Below are 14,836 nucleotides of genomic sequence, written 5' to 3'. Positions count from 1 at the left end.
CTTGGAGCTCTTTGGCACTATTGGGGCAATGTGGGAAGAAGCCGTCATTGACAACATCGATGAGGAATACAATCAACTGGTTCAGCACCTCCATGACCGAGCGAGGAATGCCAAGAGTGAGAAAGCCACCAAAAGACACCTGTCTTCGGAAACTCTTGAGCTCATTCGCCAACGTGGTTTGACGTGAGCCTCAGGCAATTACAAGCTAATATCTGAGCTGCAAAGCTGTGCAGAGAAGCCATAAAGGAAGGCCTCAAAGAGAGAAGAGCAGCAATGTTGGCTGATTCGGCAGAAGCCAGGAATAATATTCACAATACCCACCTGTCCTTCACGAACTACAAGACCAAGAAGACTGCCCTCAAAGTCCTGATAGATCTATCACATCTTCCAGAAGGGCAATGGAAAAGGTTATCCACTACTTCTACTTGGATGTCTTTGATAGACACATCCACCTGCCCACATACCAAATTCCACAGGATGGATATGTTGCTCCCAGCATTCTCCCTTCCAGAATATGACACACCATTTCATCAGTAAAGATGTACAACACCCGGTCCAGACAAGGTCAGACCCAAACACCTGAAGAATCTGTCACCACTACTGGTCAATACACTGGCTTGGCTCTTCACACGCTACCTGTCTCAATGCAAGGTTCTGTCCCAATGGAAAAACAGCAGGACCATTCTGTTGTACAAGAAAGGAGACATCCACGACATCGGCAACTATAGCCCAATCTGCCTGTTGTCCGTCATCTACAAGTTGTTTACTTGAGTCATCCTAGATAGAATTGGCAGAACACTAGATGAAGGACAACCACGCAAGCAAGCCAGGTTCCGAAAAGGATTCAGCACGATAAACCATATCCAAGTTCATTGAGGTTTCTCGAGAGTTCAAGATCTCGAGAGTTCAAGTTCTGTCTAATGTTCGATTTAAAGAAGGTCTTTGATTCTGTTGAGACTGAAGTGGTCATCAAAGCCCTAGCCAAACAGGGCGTTCAAACTCAGTACATCAGAATCCTCTGTGAGCTGTATTACAGATTCACCACCAGGATCTCACCATTCTACAAAGAAATGATCATCGATGTAAAGAGAAGGGTTCAGCAGGGTGATACCATTTCACTGAAACTCTTCAGTGCCACCCTCAAGAATGTCATGCGATGACTGGAATGGGAAGGAATGAGAGTGTAGATGCTTCACTTATCGTTCTAATAATACCAAACATTAGCCAGCACAAATGCTGGCTGACTTCGACAGTGAATGTGGAAAGGTTGGACTGCCGCTGGATCTCACGAAGACAATGTTCATGAAAAATGAACTAGCTCCTGACATTCCATTTGCTCTCAACAAAACAAACATCTCTTAAATCTGGGTCAAGAACTCAACATGATGAATGACTTGGCACCAGAACTGCGCAGGAGGAAGAAAACAGCATGGAATGCCTTCAAGAGCATCGAAGAAGTTGTTAGAAGGACGAATAACCTCCGGCTCTGGGCACATCTTTTCAACTCCACCGTTTTTTCTAAATTTTCTTAAAAAAAAAAATCATCCTATGTTCAGGGTCTGCAATGACTAAACAGTGAAACAAAGGAGACAGATTACAGAATTTCAGTGCTCCTCCAGACTTTTCTCACTGATCAAACAAACCCTAGCTGAAAGCACCACCTTTTGTCCAGGGATTTGAAAACATACCAAGGCCCAACTTGAATGAATGAAGTGAGTTGACTTCAGTGAGGAATGAAAGTAGATAAGGCCCATGAGCGGACAGAGAGAGATTTGGAAAAAGTTTTTGCAAGACATCTTGCTAATGATCTACACCAGTTGGACATCCTGAAAAATTGTATTTAAGAACAGAATATTCCTTTAAATGCTGCATTATATAATATCTTCTCTATTTTGCTGATCTATTTCAAGGATAAAATAATCTAGAAGCACAAAGGTATAAAGTCCACCATTCTGACTATATTTAAAAAGAGAATTAACTGGTTTGCTAAGGAGATTTACAGGCATCACGTGGCAGTGTTGGAACCACAGCGAGCTCTTCCAATTTCCAGTTTGGTTCCCCTGGGATGAGACCTTCCTGATTCATTCACTCCCCTTTTCCAATTTCTGCTTGGCCTTAGTCATTCTCAACAATCTATTCCTCTGCTCCTGGGAAGAAAAAACTAAAATAACATTAAACCAATGAATTTTAGTGAACCCATTTTAAAATAACTTTTAATAATGTTTGGATACTTCTTGATATGGCATGCCAGTCACTAATCAAGGAATTCAGCATTCATTATCTATTCAATCCATCCACTATATGAAGGCAGGCTTTATAATCACTGCACCACTAAGAATCATGAAGCTCAAAAATTTAAATAACTTGTTGAATTTCACTTACTTAAGGAGCATATGGCAGAGCCAGAACTCAAACCCAGACTTACTTCTGTTTTCCAGTTTTATGAAGGTATTGGCCAATAAATAGTGTAAAGAGTAAATATTTATAATATGATGGTATGGTCTGTGCATATATGTTGCAGTAATTAGCATGATCAAGGAAATTAATGTACATATCACCTCACATGATTACATATGTATAATAGAAACTACTCAAGAACACAGGCTAGGAGATATACCAAAAGTCTAGGGGCTCAGGTTTGATCCCAGAACCATCTAGTACTCCAAACATTTGGCTAAGGAGTAGCCCCTGAGAATGATCAGATGTGACCTCCCCACCAAATAAAAATTCTTAAAATTTTCTCTCTTGGTCAGGAAAGATAGTATAAGTGTTAATGTGCTTCCTTGCATTCAACCAACCCCAGTTCTATCCTGGAACCACACACAGTTCCTAAGCACCATTGGGTATGGCCCTAACTGCCCCCCCCACACACAAAAAAATTCCAATCTCTTAAAACAAATACTTATATACTATTGGTGTGAATTTACATCGGTCTAACCTATGTAAAACAGTACGATTGCTTCTTAAAGTATACAACTATTACATTCATATCTATCTGGAGAACACAAGAATGCTCACTGGAAAAGATATATGCAGCTATATTCATTTAAATACGATGTACAATAGCCAGAATATGGATGTAAGTCAAGTGCTCAATGACAGGTGCATAGATGAGAAGATATGGTGTGTATATACCCACAACAGAATACTACTCAGCTTTAAGAAAGGATGAACTCTTTTTTCTTTTGGCTCTTTGGGTCATACCCAGTGATGCACAGGGGTCACTCCTGCCTCTGCACTCAGGAATTACCCCTGGTGGTGCTCAGGGGACCATATGGGATGCTGGGAATCAAACCAGGGTTGGCTACATGCAAGGCAAATGCCCTATCTGCTGTGCTATCACTCCAGCCCCAAGAAAGGATGAACTCTTGGTTTTTGTGATAACATGAATGGAATGGAAAAGGTTATGCTAAACAGAACAAGTCAAAAGGATAAAAATCAAATATTGAATCATTTCAATCATTTACTGGACATTTTATAAAATGTCAGATGAAAACAAAGTCTGGATTCTAACCACAGAAATGAAGTAAGCAAAGGAGAAGAGAGAAAAGGGATGAATGGAGGAAGAAGGTCCAATAGACCGTGGTAGAAGGATATTGGTGTGTCGGTGGTGGGCCTTATGTGGTCACATACATTTTGAAGAGGTATGAGATAATCCCCCTAAAACAAATGAAGTCTTGTGAAACTAGCCTTATGTCAAATAAAATTCAGAATAAAAATAATTTTTTTTTTTTGCTTTTTGGTCACACCCAGCGATGCTCAGGGGTTACTCCTGGCTTTGCACTCAGGAATTGCTCCTGGCAGTGCTTGGGGGACCATATGGGATGCCGGGGATCGAACCCGGGTCGGCCGCGTGCAAGGCAAACGCCCTACCCGCTGTGCTATCGCTCCGGCCCCAGAATAAAAATAATTTCAAACAAGTAAATATTTAGTCTCCCAGAAAATTTTAAGTATACAATATGGTGCTTTTTAACTATAAGCACCGTACCTTACATTAGATACCTAAAAATGATTTGTCTCATAACTGGGAGTTTGTATCCTTTAAGCAATGTGTCTCCACACCCTTCACCACTAATCTGGACAACTATTGTTCTAGTCTCTGCTTCATGAAATTTTTTTGGGGGTTCCACTAACAAACGAACTCACACCAACTTTGTTTTTTGTTTCTAACATTTAATTCACAAGGTTCAAACCTTTAAGTTCATACCTGCTAGTAACACCTTAATATTTTGGTGTGCTATTGTGTGCATTTCTGTGTGTAGGAAGGTTTTATCTTGGTGAGCTGGAATAATTAAAAGAGAACAGAAGGATGGGAAAGAGTGAGGTAACAGACATAGAAAATAAAGATATAAAAAATATGTGTTCTACTCCAGCTAAAGCCAAGGTGCTGAAAGGAATTCCCAAGACTTACCTTCACCCTTCACCCAGAAGAAGCTTCCAGAGACTAGTGTGTAAATTCCCAGTCTCTCCTAAATTTATTTGTCAAGTAAATAGGGACATAGAAACTGTTCTCTATTTTCCTTTGCATTGAAGAAGCATTTGTAAATTGAACCTAGATTTCCACTTTCACTTGGGGTCTAAGTAACTGTGAAATTCACTGTGTAGACACTGTGGAGCCTATTTTCTTCTATACCAAACCAGAACTCGTGTCAGATGGCAGCCAGCAAGCATGAATGTCCGTGGACTGGGACGAGGCTCAGTGATTCCTGAAGGCAGCTGAAAGGTTTTGGAAAGCAATGTATTTGAGTTGGAGCCTGTTTGGACAGACAGACACTTGAGGGTGCAGAGTACTGAGGAGAGAAAAGAGGGAGTGGGTATCCAAGACCAAATTCACTCCTTTCTCTGATCTTTGGTATTTAACTCTCTGGGTTTAAGTAGCAATCAGTCAATGCTAATTCATATTTTTTAAAACATTGAAGAAAACATTATTTAAAATATGTTCATACTTGCCTGCCTTTCTTGTGATACTGAACTCTTGTTTTTCTTCTTAAACATAAAATTTATTTAGGGGGTAGGTAGTTATATAGTGGGCAGAGCATTTGCTTTGCACAACTCTGACTAGAGCTCAATCCTGGTACCCGATATGGTCCCCTGAGCACCACCAGCAGTGATTTATGAGCACAAAGCCAGGAATAAGCCCTGAGGACTGAAAGACGTGGCCCTAAACCTAAACAAAACTCTAGATAGATAGATAGATAGATAGATAGATAGATAGATAGATAGATAGATAGATATGATTTAATACTGGTTTTGAAACATGGGAAATGTATATCATTGTATAATTTTATTAATAAAATCTGCACTCAGGTCTCCACAGGTAAGGGATGTGCTCCAGACCTTTGAGCTAGTTCCCCAGTCCAGTGCTTTTCAAACAAGAAAGAATATACCAAATAAAATTTGCTACAACCATCCAAGTAACTTAAACTAGAAACTCAAGGGTTTCTGTTGACACGATCACAGATTTTACTTACGTAGACCTCAAAGTCAATGGGAATGTTACTGTCATCTCCAGGGTGTTTTCAGCCTAGAAGGGGCATATATAAGATATTCAATACATGTGCTTTTTAGGTAGATAGGTTGATAGCTGAAGGTATAGAAGATATATTGATGGATGAATGAATGCCTGGGTGGATGGAATAACAGTATGGGTGGATGATAGTCTTGACCAATAGGTCTGATATCAGTAGTTAAAAACAATGATGTCTCCTTCCAGTGCCCAAGTCCTTAAAAATACTTTCTCTTTTTCTTTTCAGAGTTGTTGCTTTCTGGCTCTTCCCTCCTTTGTCTCTTCCTTTTCTGAGAAGAACAAGGGTTTTAGTGCTGCCACTAAAATAGAAATAAAAGCTCAGAAAATCAACATTCTATAAACAAAGCTGAATCTCACAGAGTAGCAAAAAAAAGTAAAATAAAAATCTGGCTGAAGCCAGGAAAATTCCTCAAAGAGACAAAATGCCTTACCATCTCTAAAAGAGAAAAAGAATAAGGTAGAACTGAAGGAAGAGAAGAGAGACTGGGGGAGAATACAGCAACTTTGTTAGTTCTATACAAGGGTTTTCATCACACAAGTATGAACAAGGGGGAACTTTTTTTTTGATATATTACCCTACAAATATACTTTTCAGAGAAGCTTGTTCCCACAGTAATTCCTGGTAGCTCTGCCAGTCTCTCCTCTGCCCTCTGCTGATTCAGAATGACCACAGCAAATTAGTACTATATACGGTGTTCTGGAAACAGAGATACTCTGGAGAACCATATAAGAAGCCATACCAGTAAGGAAGCACATCTTGTAGTCTTCTCTTGGCACTTCAATGAACTGCCAAAACTATTCTTTAAGAAGACTCAATTAAATGTGGAAGCTTATCAAAGGGTAGGGTGGACACTAGGACAATGATTCAGGGAAAAACTTTGGTGTGTGTGCAGTGCTGGAATGTTTTATACAGGAAACACTACCGTTAACAAACAGCATTAGAAACCACTATACCTATAATAAACTCTTCAAAGTTGAATTTCCTAATTTAAAAAATGTGCAATCCTAGAGCACACTTGATTCATGAGGGTACAGTGCACATCTACTCAAGGGTATATCTGCCCAGAGTGGGAGTATACAAAGATGCTGGATGAGTGAATGGACGGACAGGTAGGAAAATAGACAGAGTGGATGACAGGGACTAAACCGTGAGGCTAGATCTGCATCTGAAGATGTCATCATTATTCTCTCCTGAGGACGGGTGGAACAGAAGATTTCATATTACTCTGAGGCGTCTGTTGCCTGGGTGACACCACACTACAAATCTCTTGTGAGTCCTGTATAACTGGCAAAACTGGTAATCTTATCACTATCTCTTTTGTGCCTTTATGTCACTTCTACTAGTATTTTCAATTAAATTCTCCACGAAGAATATTCCTCTTAAGTAGAAGAAAATGTCTACAGAAATGTCTTTTGTAAGTAGATAAAGGGATATGCATAACAACCTTTCAGTACCTGTATTGAAAACCTGTATTGAAAATAATGCCCATAAGGAGAGAGAGAGAGGAGGAGGAGGAGGAAAAGGAGAAGGAGGAGGAGAAGTAGAAGGAGGAGAAGGAGAGGAAAAGGAGGAGGTGAAGGAGGAGGAGGAGGAAGAGAAGAAGAAGAAGAAGAAGAAGAAGAAGAAGAAGAAGAAGAAGAAGAAGAAGAAGAAGAAGAAGAAGAAGAAGAAGAAGAAGAAGAAGAAGAAGAAGAAGAAGAAGAAGAAGAAGAAGAAGAAGAAGAAGAAGAAGAAGAAGAAGAAGAAGGAGAAGAAGAAGAAGAAGGAGGAGGAGGAGGAGGAGGAGAAGAAGAAGGAGGAGGAGGAGGAGGAGGAGGAGGAGGGGAGGGGGAGGAGAAGGAGAAAAGTATCTGCCATCGAGGCAAGTTTGTGGTGGGTGGAGATGGCAAGAGGAAAACTGGGGACATTGGTGTTGGGAACTACACAGTTGAAAAGAAAGGTGTTGGAACATCGTATGACTTAAACCCAATAATTAACAACTTTGCAATGTTTTTCTCATAGTGATTCAATTAAAAATACAATCAAAAATAAAAAAGAAATGCCTTTCATAATTATCTAATATCCAAATATAAGGGGGAACTGCACTGGTTTTCTATTGCTGGTCCATAGAACACTGCCAGTCTATGGGTATAAAAGATTGAAAACACTAGTCTATCCTGTACAAGATATACCCATAAATATATCCTCTAAACATGCATCAGCAGCAAAGAAAACAATGACAAATCACTCCAATCCTTTCTAGAAATGCTCAGTATTTCAGTCTTGAGTCAGTGGACTCTGTGTCTATCCCCATGTCTCCTTTTCCCCATCTACATCCCATCACCATTCCCAAACATATTTTCTCTACAATTCACTAAACTGTCCTACTCAGCAACCATAATCACTCTTCTCATTTCTCCCCCTCCACATCTTTCCTACCTCTAGTTTTCTTTTCTGAGATGCATCAGCCTTGGCTCTAATACAGAGGTCCCGTTCCTACTTTGCAAGTTTGGCCAAGTCCCCTGGATGAAAATACATGATCCAGAGGGCAGTGAACTGGTTCAATAGATTAGATATATGATTTGCATCCAGTAGCCCTGGCTTCAATCCCTGGCACTGCCTGATTCCCTGAGCACTGAACTGGGAATAGTCCCTCAGCACTGTTGAGGTCCAAAAAACAAAATTATGTGGCTGCATCTGGCACCTACAAAACTGATACAAAGATGTTAACGAGCAAAAAGAAGAGCTCTGAGCTCCCACATAGCACATGTAGGTGGGATTTTACAGAGAACAACCAGGTGATCCACAGAAAGCAAGGAAAGGAATGAAGAAATAGTATATTATAGCTCCCAACAGAAAAATGTTTGTTTTCCAAAGGCAGCAGAATGCTTCTTAACTTAGAAAATCCAGTGGGTACATGACAAAAATTACTTATGGAAAAAGATGAAGTAGAAGCCAGTAAAAGGATTAAATTCAGAGTATAAAAATAAAGAATAGTGATGTCAGAAGCTGATGTAGAGGAGCTGCCATTAGAACTTGGGAGTTGTGTTGACATCTGGCTACGGCAAAGACAGTGTGCACATGTTTGTAGCTAGAAAGAGAGAATTCTCTTTCATTTGGAAAGTGGCCGAGCTGCAAGAGTAGTTTACTTGTTTTAAGTGTGAAACACAGGAACTAAGCTTGTTTCACACAATGCTAAGTGAGATTAGTGACTAACCTGAGTTAATAGAAAATGCCATACAATCAAAATGCCATGGATCATTGGACCCCCAAAACCATAGAATGTAGTCAATTGGCCTTTGCTTATATGTTCTATAGATGTGTTCTCTATTTCTTGGCAAAATAATGTTTGGGGGTGATTCATCTTTAAAAGGGGGAACATAAGCAAACACTGAGAGTAAATCTGTGCTCTGAATAAGAAAACAATCACCAATTTTTTGAAAAGGTGATGACTGACTTTATCAGGAAAAAACTTACACTGTTTTCTTTTTAAGATTTTCCCGAATATTGTTTTCTTCTGTTTAAATATTTTCTGGGTTTTTGTTCTTGTTCTTGTTCTTGTTTGTTTGGGGACCACTCCCAAGGTACTCAGGGCATACTCCTGGCTCTGAACCCAGAGGGCACTCCTGAAGAGTTTGGGGGAACATCTGAAGTATATCAAGGATCAAACCTGGGTTGACTATGTGCAAGGCAATGCTCTGTCCACTTTATTATCTCTCCATTTCCTGGAGATTTCGTTCTAAAATGGAAAAATCTAAAGGGAAAACCTGAATATTATTTGGCCACCAAAGGCCACTGATCCTTCAGATTACAAATGAATTGCTTCCTTAAACATGGACCCCTTCTGATTTTCAAAGAATTTTACAGGGTAGAAGGTGAGAGGAAAAAGTCCATCCCAATGAAACACAAAGAGGCATAACACTCCACCCAGTTGCTCCTCATTACTCCTTAAAATCAACTACTAGTAGAAAATTGCCATACCACACTGGTGAAGGAGCTAGTGCTGTAAAATTGTATGCCTGAAACCTAATGATTAATAACCTTGTAATTTCACAGGGACAAAAAAAATTAATAAATTAATTTTTTTAGAAAAAGAAGGAAATTGCCATGCCCCAGCCCACTTACTCCTAGCCTTCTTTTGGTCTTCCAGTCCAATATACAGAATTTTTCCCTTTTTTTTTTAACTCTTCTAAAATCTGCAGCTCAATGACTCTGGTCTATTTGTCTGCCAACAAGATTCTCGGGTTCCCAGTGAACAGAGACATTGGAGAAAATTGCAATCCTGCTCTCCTAAGAGAAGTAATAAGGCTTGTGGGGCTGAGAGCATAGCAGGAATAGTGTGTGTGTGTTTGTGTGTGTGTGTGTGTGTGTGTGTGTGTAGACTCTGTTTGAAGACGGCTATAGACCCAGTAGAATAGTAAGTAGCTTCACTTGTCTCCAGATCCCTCACAGCAGCTAGCACAGAGCCTGAATCTCCTCTGGCACTCATGGGAAAGCGTGGTGAATGGGTTAATTGTCAAGACCATGCGTTCAGAAAACGAGAAGCATTTTCTCATCTTCGCTGCACTTTAAATGAGGGCTATGCTGTCTGAAAGGGCAGAGGGCCTGGCTTTCAGCAGTCACAAAACTGGATGGACAAGTCACAAGGAGTCAGTTGGGGAGGGGAGAGGGCAGGAGGATTGGGGGGAATTCTAAGATCCACTGGGCAGTTCTCCGATGCTGAGCACTTAGAGGAATGCAAAAGGTGCTACCTATGGCCAGGTGAATGCCTCATTGATCCAGGACGGGGAGTTCAGCCCTCCTAGAAAGATCGAAATTAGAATCCGCGAAGGAAGGGAGGTGTTTTGGTTTTTGTTTGTTTTTTCCCCCCAGAATTTCTTATCCATCCATCAGGGAGCAACAGAACACTGTAACCCTGTCTTCGGACCAAACCTGAAAGCGCTGCAGTCAGGGCCAGGAGGGGAGATCAGAGGAAAAGGCAGGACAAACCCCTGTCTGTGGGGCTGCCTCCTCCCAGAGGGGGAAGCCCACTTCTTCGGAGCGGACAGCATCCTGCCACCACGCAGCGGGGGCCGCTCCAAGTAGATAATATCGGAAGGAATGAATATTTGGGAAAAGGCCCAGGGTGAGTTTGGTGCCAACCAGTCCCCACCTTCTCTGGCCCCCCTCCTACTCGTTCCGCCCCTTTCAGCGGCTGGAGTTCTTATAAAAAAACACACACGCTCCAGCCTTTCCCTCAAAGCCTGCAGGAGCCTCTCTCCCCACGGCTTCTCGGCACAGGACAGGGAGGTCGCGGCTCCGGACCACGGCGAGACCATGCGGCGCCTGCTCGTTCTCTCCATCCTGGCAGCGCTGGCCGTGGCAGCTCTGTGCTATGGTGAGAAACGTTCTTCTCCAATTCTCCAGTTTCCCTTTGCTGCCTCCGACTTGAGTTTACTTCTGTTGCTCCTCTTTGTCCTCCTTCTCCCCTGCCCCCTCCTCTTGACCTTTTCTCTATCCTAATCTTCAAGTGCCACCAAATTCACTTTTCCTGAGTTCATAGACACAAAGCTATTGCAAATGGCCCTGGTAAAACCCTAAATATCCAGGCTCTTGCATGCAACTGAACAAGCAAATCCTTGCCGTGACAAGTTGCTATATTTCTGGAAGTCTCACTAATTCAGATAGACGAATTAGTGAGATTTTTCTGCTCACCCCCAGAGCAGATGCTTATTTAGAATCAGGTAAGAGATAGAGTCAACTCACCTTCAAGAAAATCAGTTTCTAGTGTTAAGTTTGCCTTTTCTTGAAGTGGAACCACTCCCTAACTTACTATTTTTGTTCAGTGAATTAATTTTTTTTTGTTTTACACTTACAGATTCTCAGAGAAAATAAATTTTGTAATTTCAATGGTCAAAATTAAAAATGTTTTGTAGGTGGTTAACTAATCTGCATCTATTCGGAGGTAATGAAAAGAATTCTAATGTAACATTATTTAGCTCAATCTACTTTAGGTTTAGGTTATCTGGATATTTCAACTGTTCTTCCACCTAAATTATAACACCAGTCTTCTGCATTTTTGCTTCTGATTCTTGAAATGATTCACAAGATGTCCTTTGCCTTCTTCTTAATTTTTCTAGCAAATTCACTGGATCACATTCTCTTGCAAAAATTACCTGCTGGGCTTGAGAGATTGGTGGAGGAGAGAAAATGTATGCTTGGGCGCTGTCTCAAGTCTTTCTCTGAACTGGCCTCACGCCCAGTGTGAACTCTTAGCTGGAGCTGCGGTTTCTGTGGCTGCCAGTATAACATAGATTCTTAAGAGGCTTCTGGAACCTCAGAGAAGAGAATCCTGGTCAACCCAGCTAAGAATATGCAGGCTGTCCAGAGAAACCTGGCTTTTTTAGCCCCTTCTGTCCCCTTCTCAGCTCTGCTCTCAGACAGGTTCCAAACTAATCAAAGAAAAAAAATCCTGGAGATCTGTGTGTGGCACTTGAATTACCTTATTTGAAGGATAAGGTATTTTGAAGAAGTCTGAAGACTTATTTGAAGAAGTCTGAAGACTTCTAGGCCCTGGGAAATAAGATCCAAAACTGGGGTCACAAATTCCTTCAACATCAAAATAAATAAATTAAACCTGACAAGATGCATACTTAAAATTAAAATAATGCGGGGCTGAAGCAATAGCACAGCGAGTAGGGCGTTTGTCTTGCACACGGCTGACCTGGGTTCGATTCCCAGCATCCCATATGGTCCCCTGAGCACCACCAGGAGTGATTCCTGAGTGCAGAGCCAGGAGTAACCCCTGTGCATGGCCAGGTGTGACCCAAAAAGCAAAAAAAAAAAAAAAAATTTAAATAATGCTATAATGCAATATAATGTCAATAAAATGTAAACTAAAGATAAACTATAAAGGTCACCACAAGACTACAGCTAGAAAAAAACAATTCATAAGTTCTCAATGCTGCAATTTGAAAATAAACATACTGCTGCATCTTTTCCTTACCTATCTTATCTTCTTCCATACCAATTTTACATCACAGTAGTATGTGAAAATGATCATAAACTAATTCTTGTTTTTAATTCCAGAATCACATGAAAGCATGGAATCCTATGAAATTAGTAAGTGAATATGTTTCTTATTTAAATCTCTCGTCTTCCTCCATATCCTTAGAAAAAGTGGAAATACAAATAACAGGAAGAAACTAAAGTACATTTAAATATTCAATGACTATAAAATTTACCAAATGAGCAGTTATTAAAGCTTGAAGTGGTATAATATTGCATTTTAACTGTCTTCAACATACTGAGGAGCCATAAAATATCCTTTGGGAAATTTAAGCTGTCTCTACATCAACCACACAGATGGAAACAAGAAGTAATGACAAATGTCAATTACAAATTCTAGGCCAAGTCCTCAGGGAGACCACAGGCGTCAGCATTACATTGAATGTTATTGAATATCTGGACTTAAAAAGGCTGATTCTAGAAGGAAATAACATATCCCTCACTTTTAAATTATTTTTTATAACGTTTTGATTTTCCATTTACTGGTACTCTAACAGTATGCTATATAAGTTCTCAGGAGATTTTTCTCCTCAGTTAAATGAAACACACACAAATTGGAATACCAAAATAAAGAAAGGCAAATTGATCACCCAAAGACACAGCAAACCAGCAAAATTGCAGTGGCCTATGTGACCGTCTCTAAGCCACTGGTTTGTTTTGATCAGGAAGATCTGGAAATAAGCTCCATTATCTTCTTTTGATTGTTGCAGGTTCTAGTTACTGATACACATGTGTGACTGGTTTTCCTATGTGTGTATGCTTGGAAACATTCATAACAAGTTTTCAACAACTATCTCCCCTAAACAGCTATTCTTTGCTTTTGCTTTTTTTTGAAGGTCCCTTCATTAACAGAAGAAATGCTAATACCTTTATATCCCCACACCTGAGATGGAGAGCGAAGGCCCAAGAGAGGTGAGTAACACACGAATATCTAGCGTCAGAAAAACGTTTCCATCATACAGATGATTTCTAAGCGTAGCCCCCAATGAAAGAATTTAAAAGCAATATACAGGAAACAGCTCAGTTTCTGAAGGCCTAATTCAGTGGAAGAATTTAGAAGGTGGGTGGGGGGCAGAGGCACAAGAACTTCTATATTTGGGGCTAGAGTGATAGCACAGCGGGTAGGGCGTTTGTCTTGCACACGGCCAACCCCAGGTTCGATTCCCAGCATCCCATATACCCCTGAGCACCGTCAGGAGTAATTCCTGAGTGCAGAGCCAGAAGTAACCCCTGTGCATCACCAGGTGTGACCCAAAAAGGAAAAAAAAAAACCTTCTATATTTATCTATAAAATTCTATAAAATTTTCTCCTTCCACGGGGCTGGAGTGATAGCACAGTGGGTAGGGTGTTTGCCTTGCACGCGGCCAACCGGGTTCGAGTCCCGGCATCCCATATGGTCCCCTGAGCACTTCCAGGAGTAATTCCTGAGTGCAGAGCCAGGAGTAACCCCTGTGCATCGCCGGGTGTGACCCAAAAAGCAAAAAAATAAAAATAAAATAAAATTTTCTCCTTCCCTTCCTACTTCCTCCCTGATATTAGAAAACAGAAGGAGTCTCTCCCATAGTTTTTTGTTTCCCCCCTGTTCCCTCTTCTCGCTCCACTCTGCGCCTCTCAATGCAGTGTCCTTTCTGCCCCTGGCAGGGTCCGCGAGCGCACCAAGCCTGCCTACGAGCTCAGCCGGGAGGCCTGCGACGACTACAAGCTCTGCGAACGCTACGCGCTGGTCTACGGCTACCCCGCGGCCTACAACCGCTACTTCCGGCAGCGCCGCGGGGGCAAGTGAGGGGCCACAAGGTCCTTCCCGCCAGACCCCCGGGCCTGGCGCCTGCGCAGATACCTGGGACTTGCTTTTGCTCCTGAAATGTTCTTGTCTGGCTGCACCCGCTTCCCTGCCCCCAGATTAAGTCCTGGAAGTCGAGAGGGAGTGGAGGGCCCCATGTATTGACGACACAATAAACTTTTTGGTTGGAGAAGTTCATTGTGCGAGTCTGTGTTGTGCTCTTCGGGGAGATGCTGAGCGATGTCAACCATGGTGTGAGAGTTCCCGGGGTGGAGCTTTCCAGAACAAAACTTCAGCTGACCACATTCCAGTGTTCATCGAAGCTTAACTGCATTAAGCTTGTGGGTCTAGGTGACGCTCACCCACAGTGTCATTTGTCTAGAATGTCTTTACCTTGAGTGCAGTGAATGACTAAATTCTATTCTATGTTCGTGGGCATTTCCAAATATCCTAGATGGTCATAGGATTTTCCTAGTCCCAAATTTTAAACGATTTCTAAAT

The 14,836-nt window shown here is 41.4% G+C and overlaps 1 protein-coding gene across 1 annotated transcript; it reads left to right on the top strand.

The window, feature by feature from the left end:
• The first annotated feature begins 10,727 nt into the window (after positions 1–10,727).
• Positions 10,728–14,523, top strand: MGP (matrix Gla protein). Its single transcript, XM_004611366.2, has 4 exons — positions 10,728–10,884; positions 12,576–12,608; positions 13,391–13,466; positions 14,197–14,523. The coding sequence occupies exons 1-4, from the start codon at positions 10,824–10,826 to the stop codon at positions 14,336–14,338; spliced, it is 312 nt and encodes a 103-aa protein (XP_004611423.2). The 5' UTR covers positions 10,728–10,823; the 3' UTR covers positions 14,339–14,523.
• The last annotated feature ends 313 nt before the right edge of the window (positions 14,524–14,836 follow it).

The sequence above is a fragment of the Sorex araneus genome, chromosome 10, assembly GCF_027595985.1.
Source record: "Sorex araneus isolate mSorAra2 chromosome 10, mSorAra2.pri, whole genome shotgun sequence".
In the NCBI taxonomy this organism is placed as follows: domain Eukaryota; kingdom Metazoa; phylum Chordata; class Mammalia; order Eulipotyphla; family Soricidae; genus Sorex; species Sorex araneus.
Note: the sequence above shows the minus strand (reverse complement) of the source record. Positions and strands in the feature narration are given on the sequence as shown.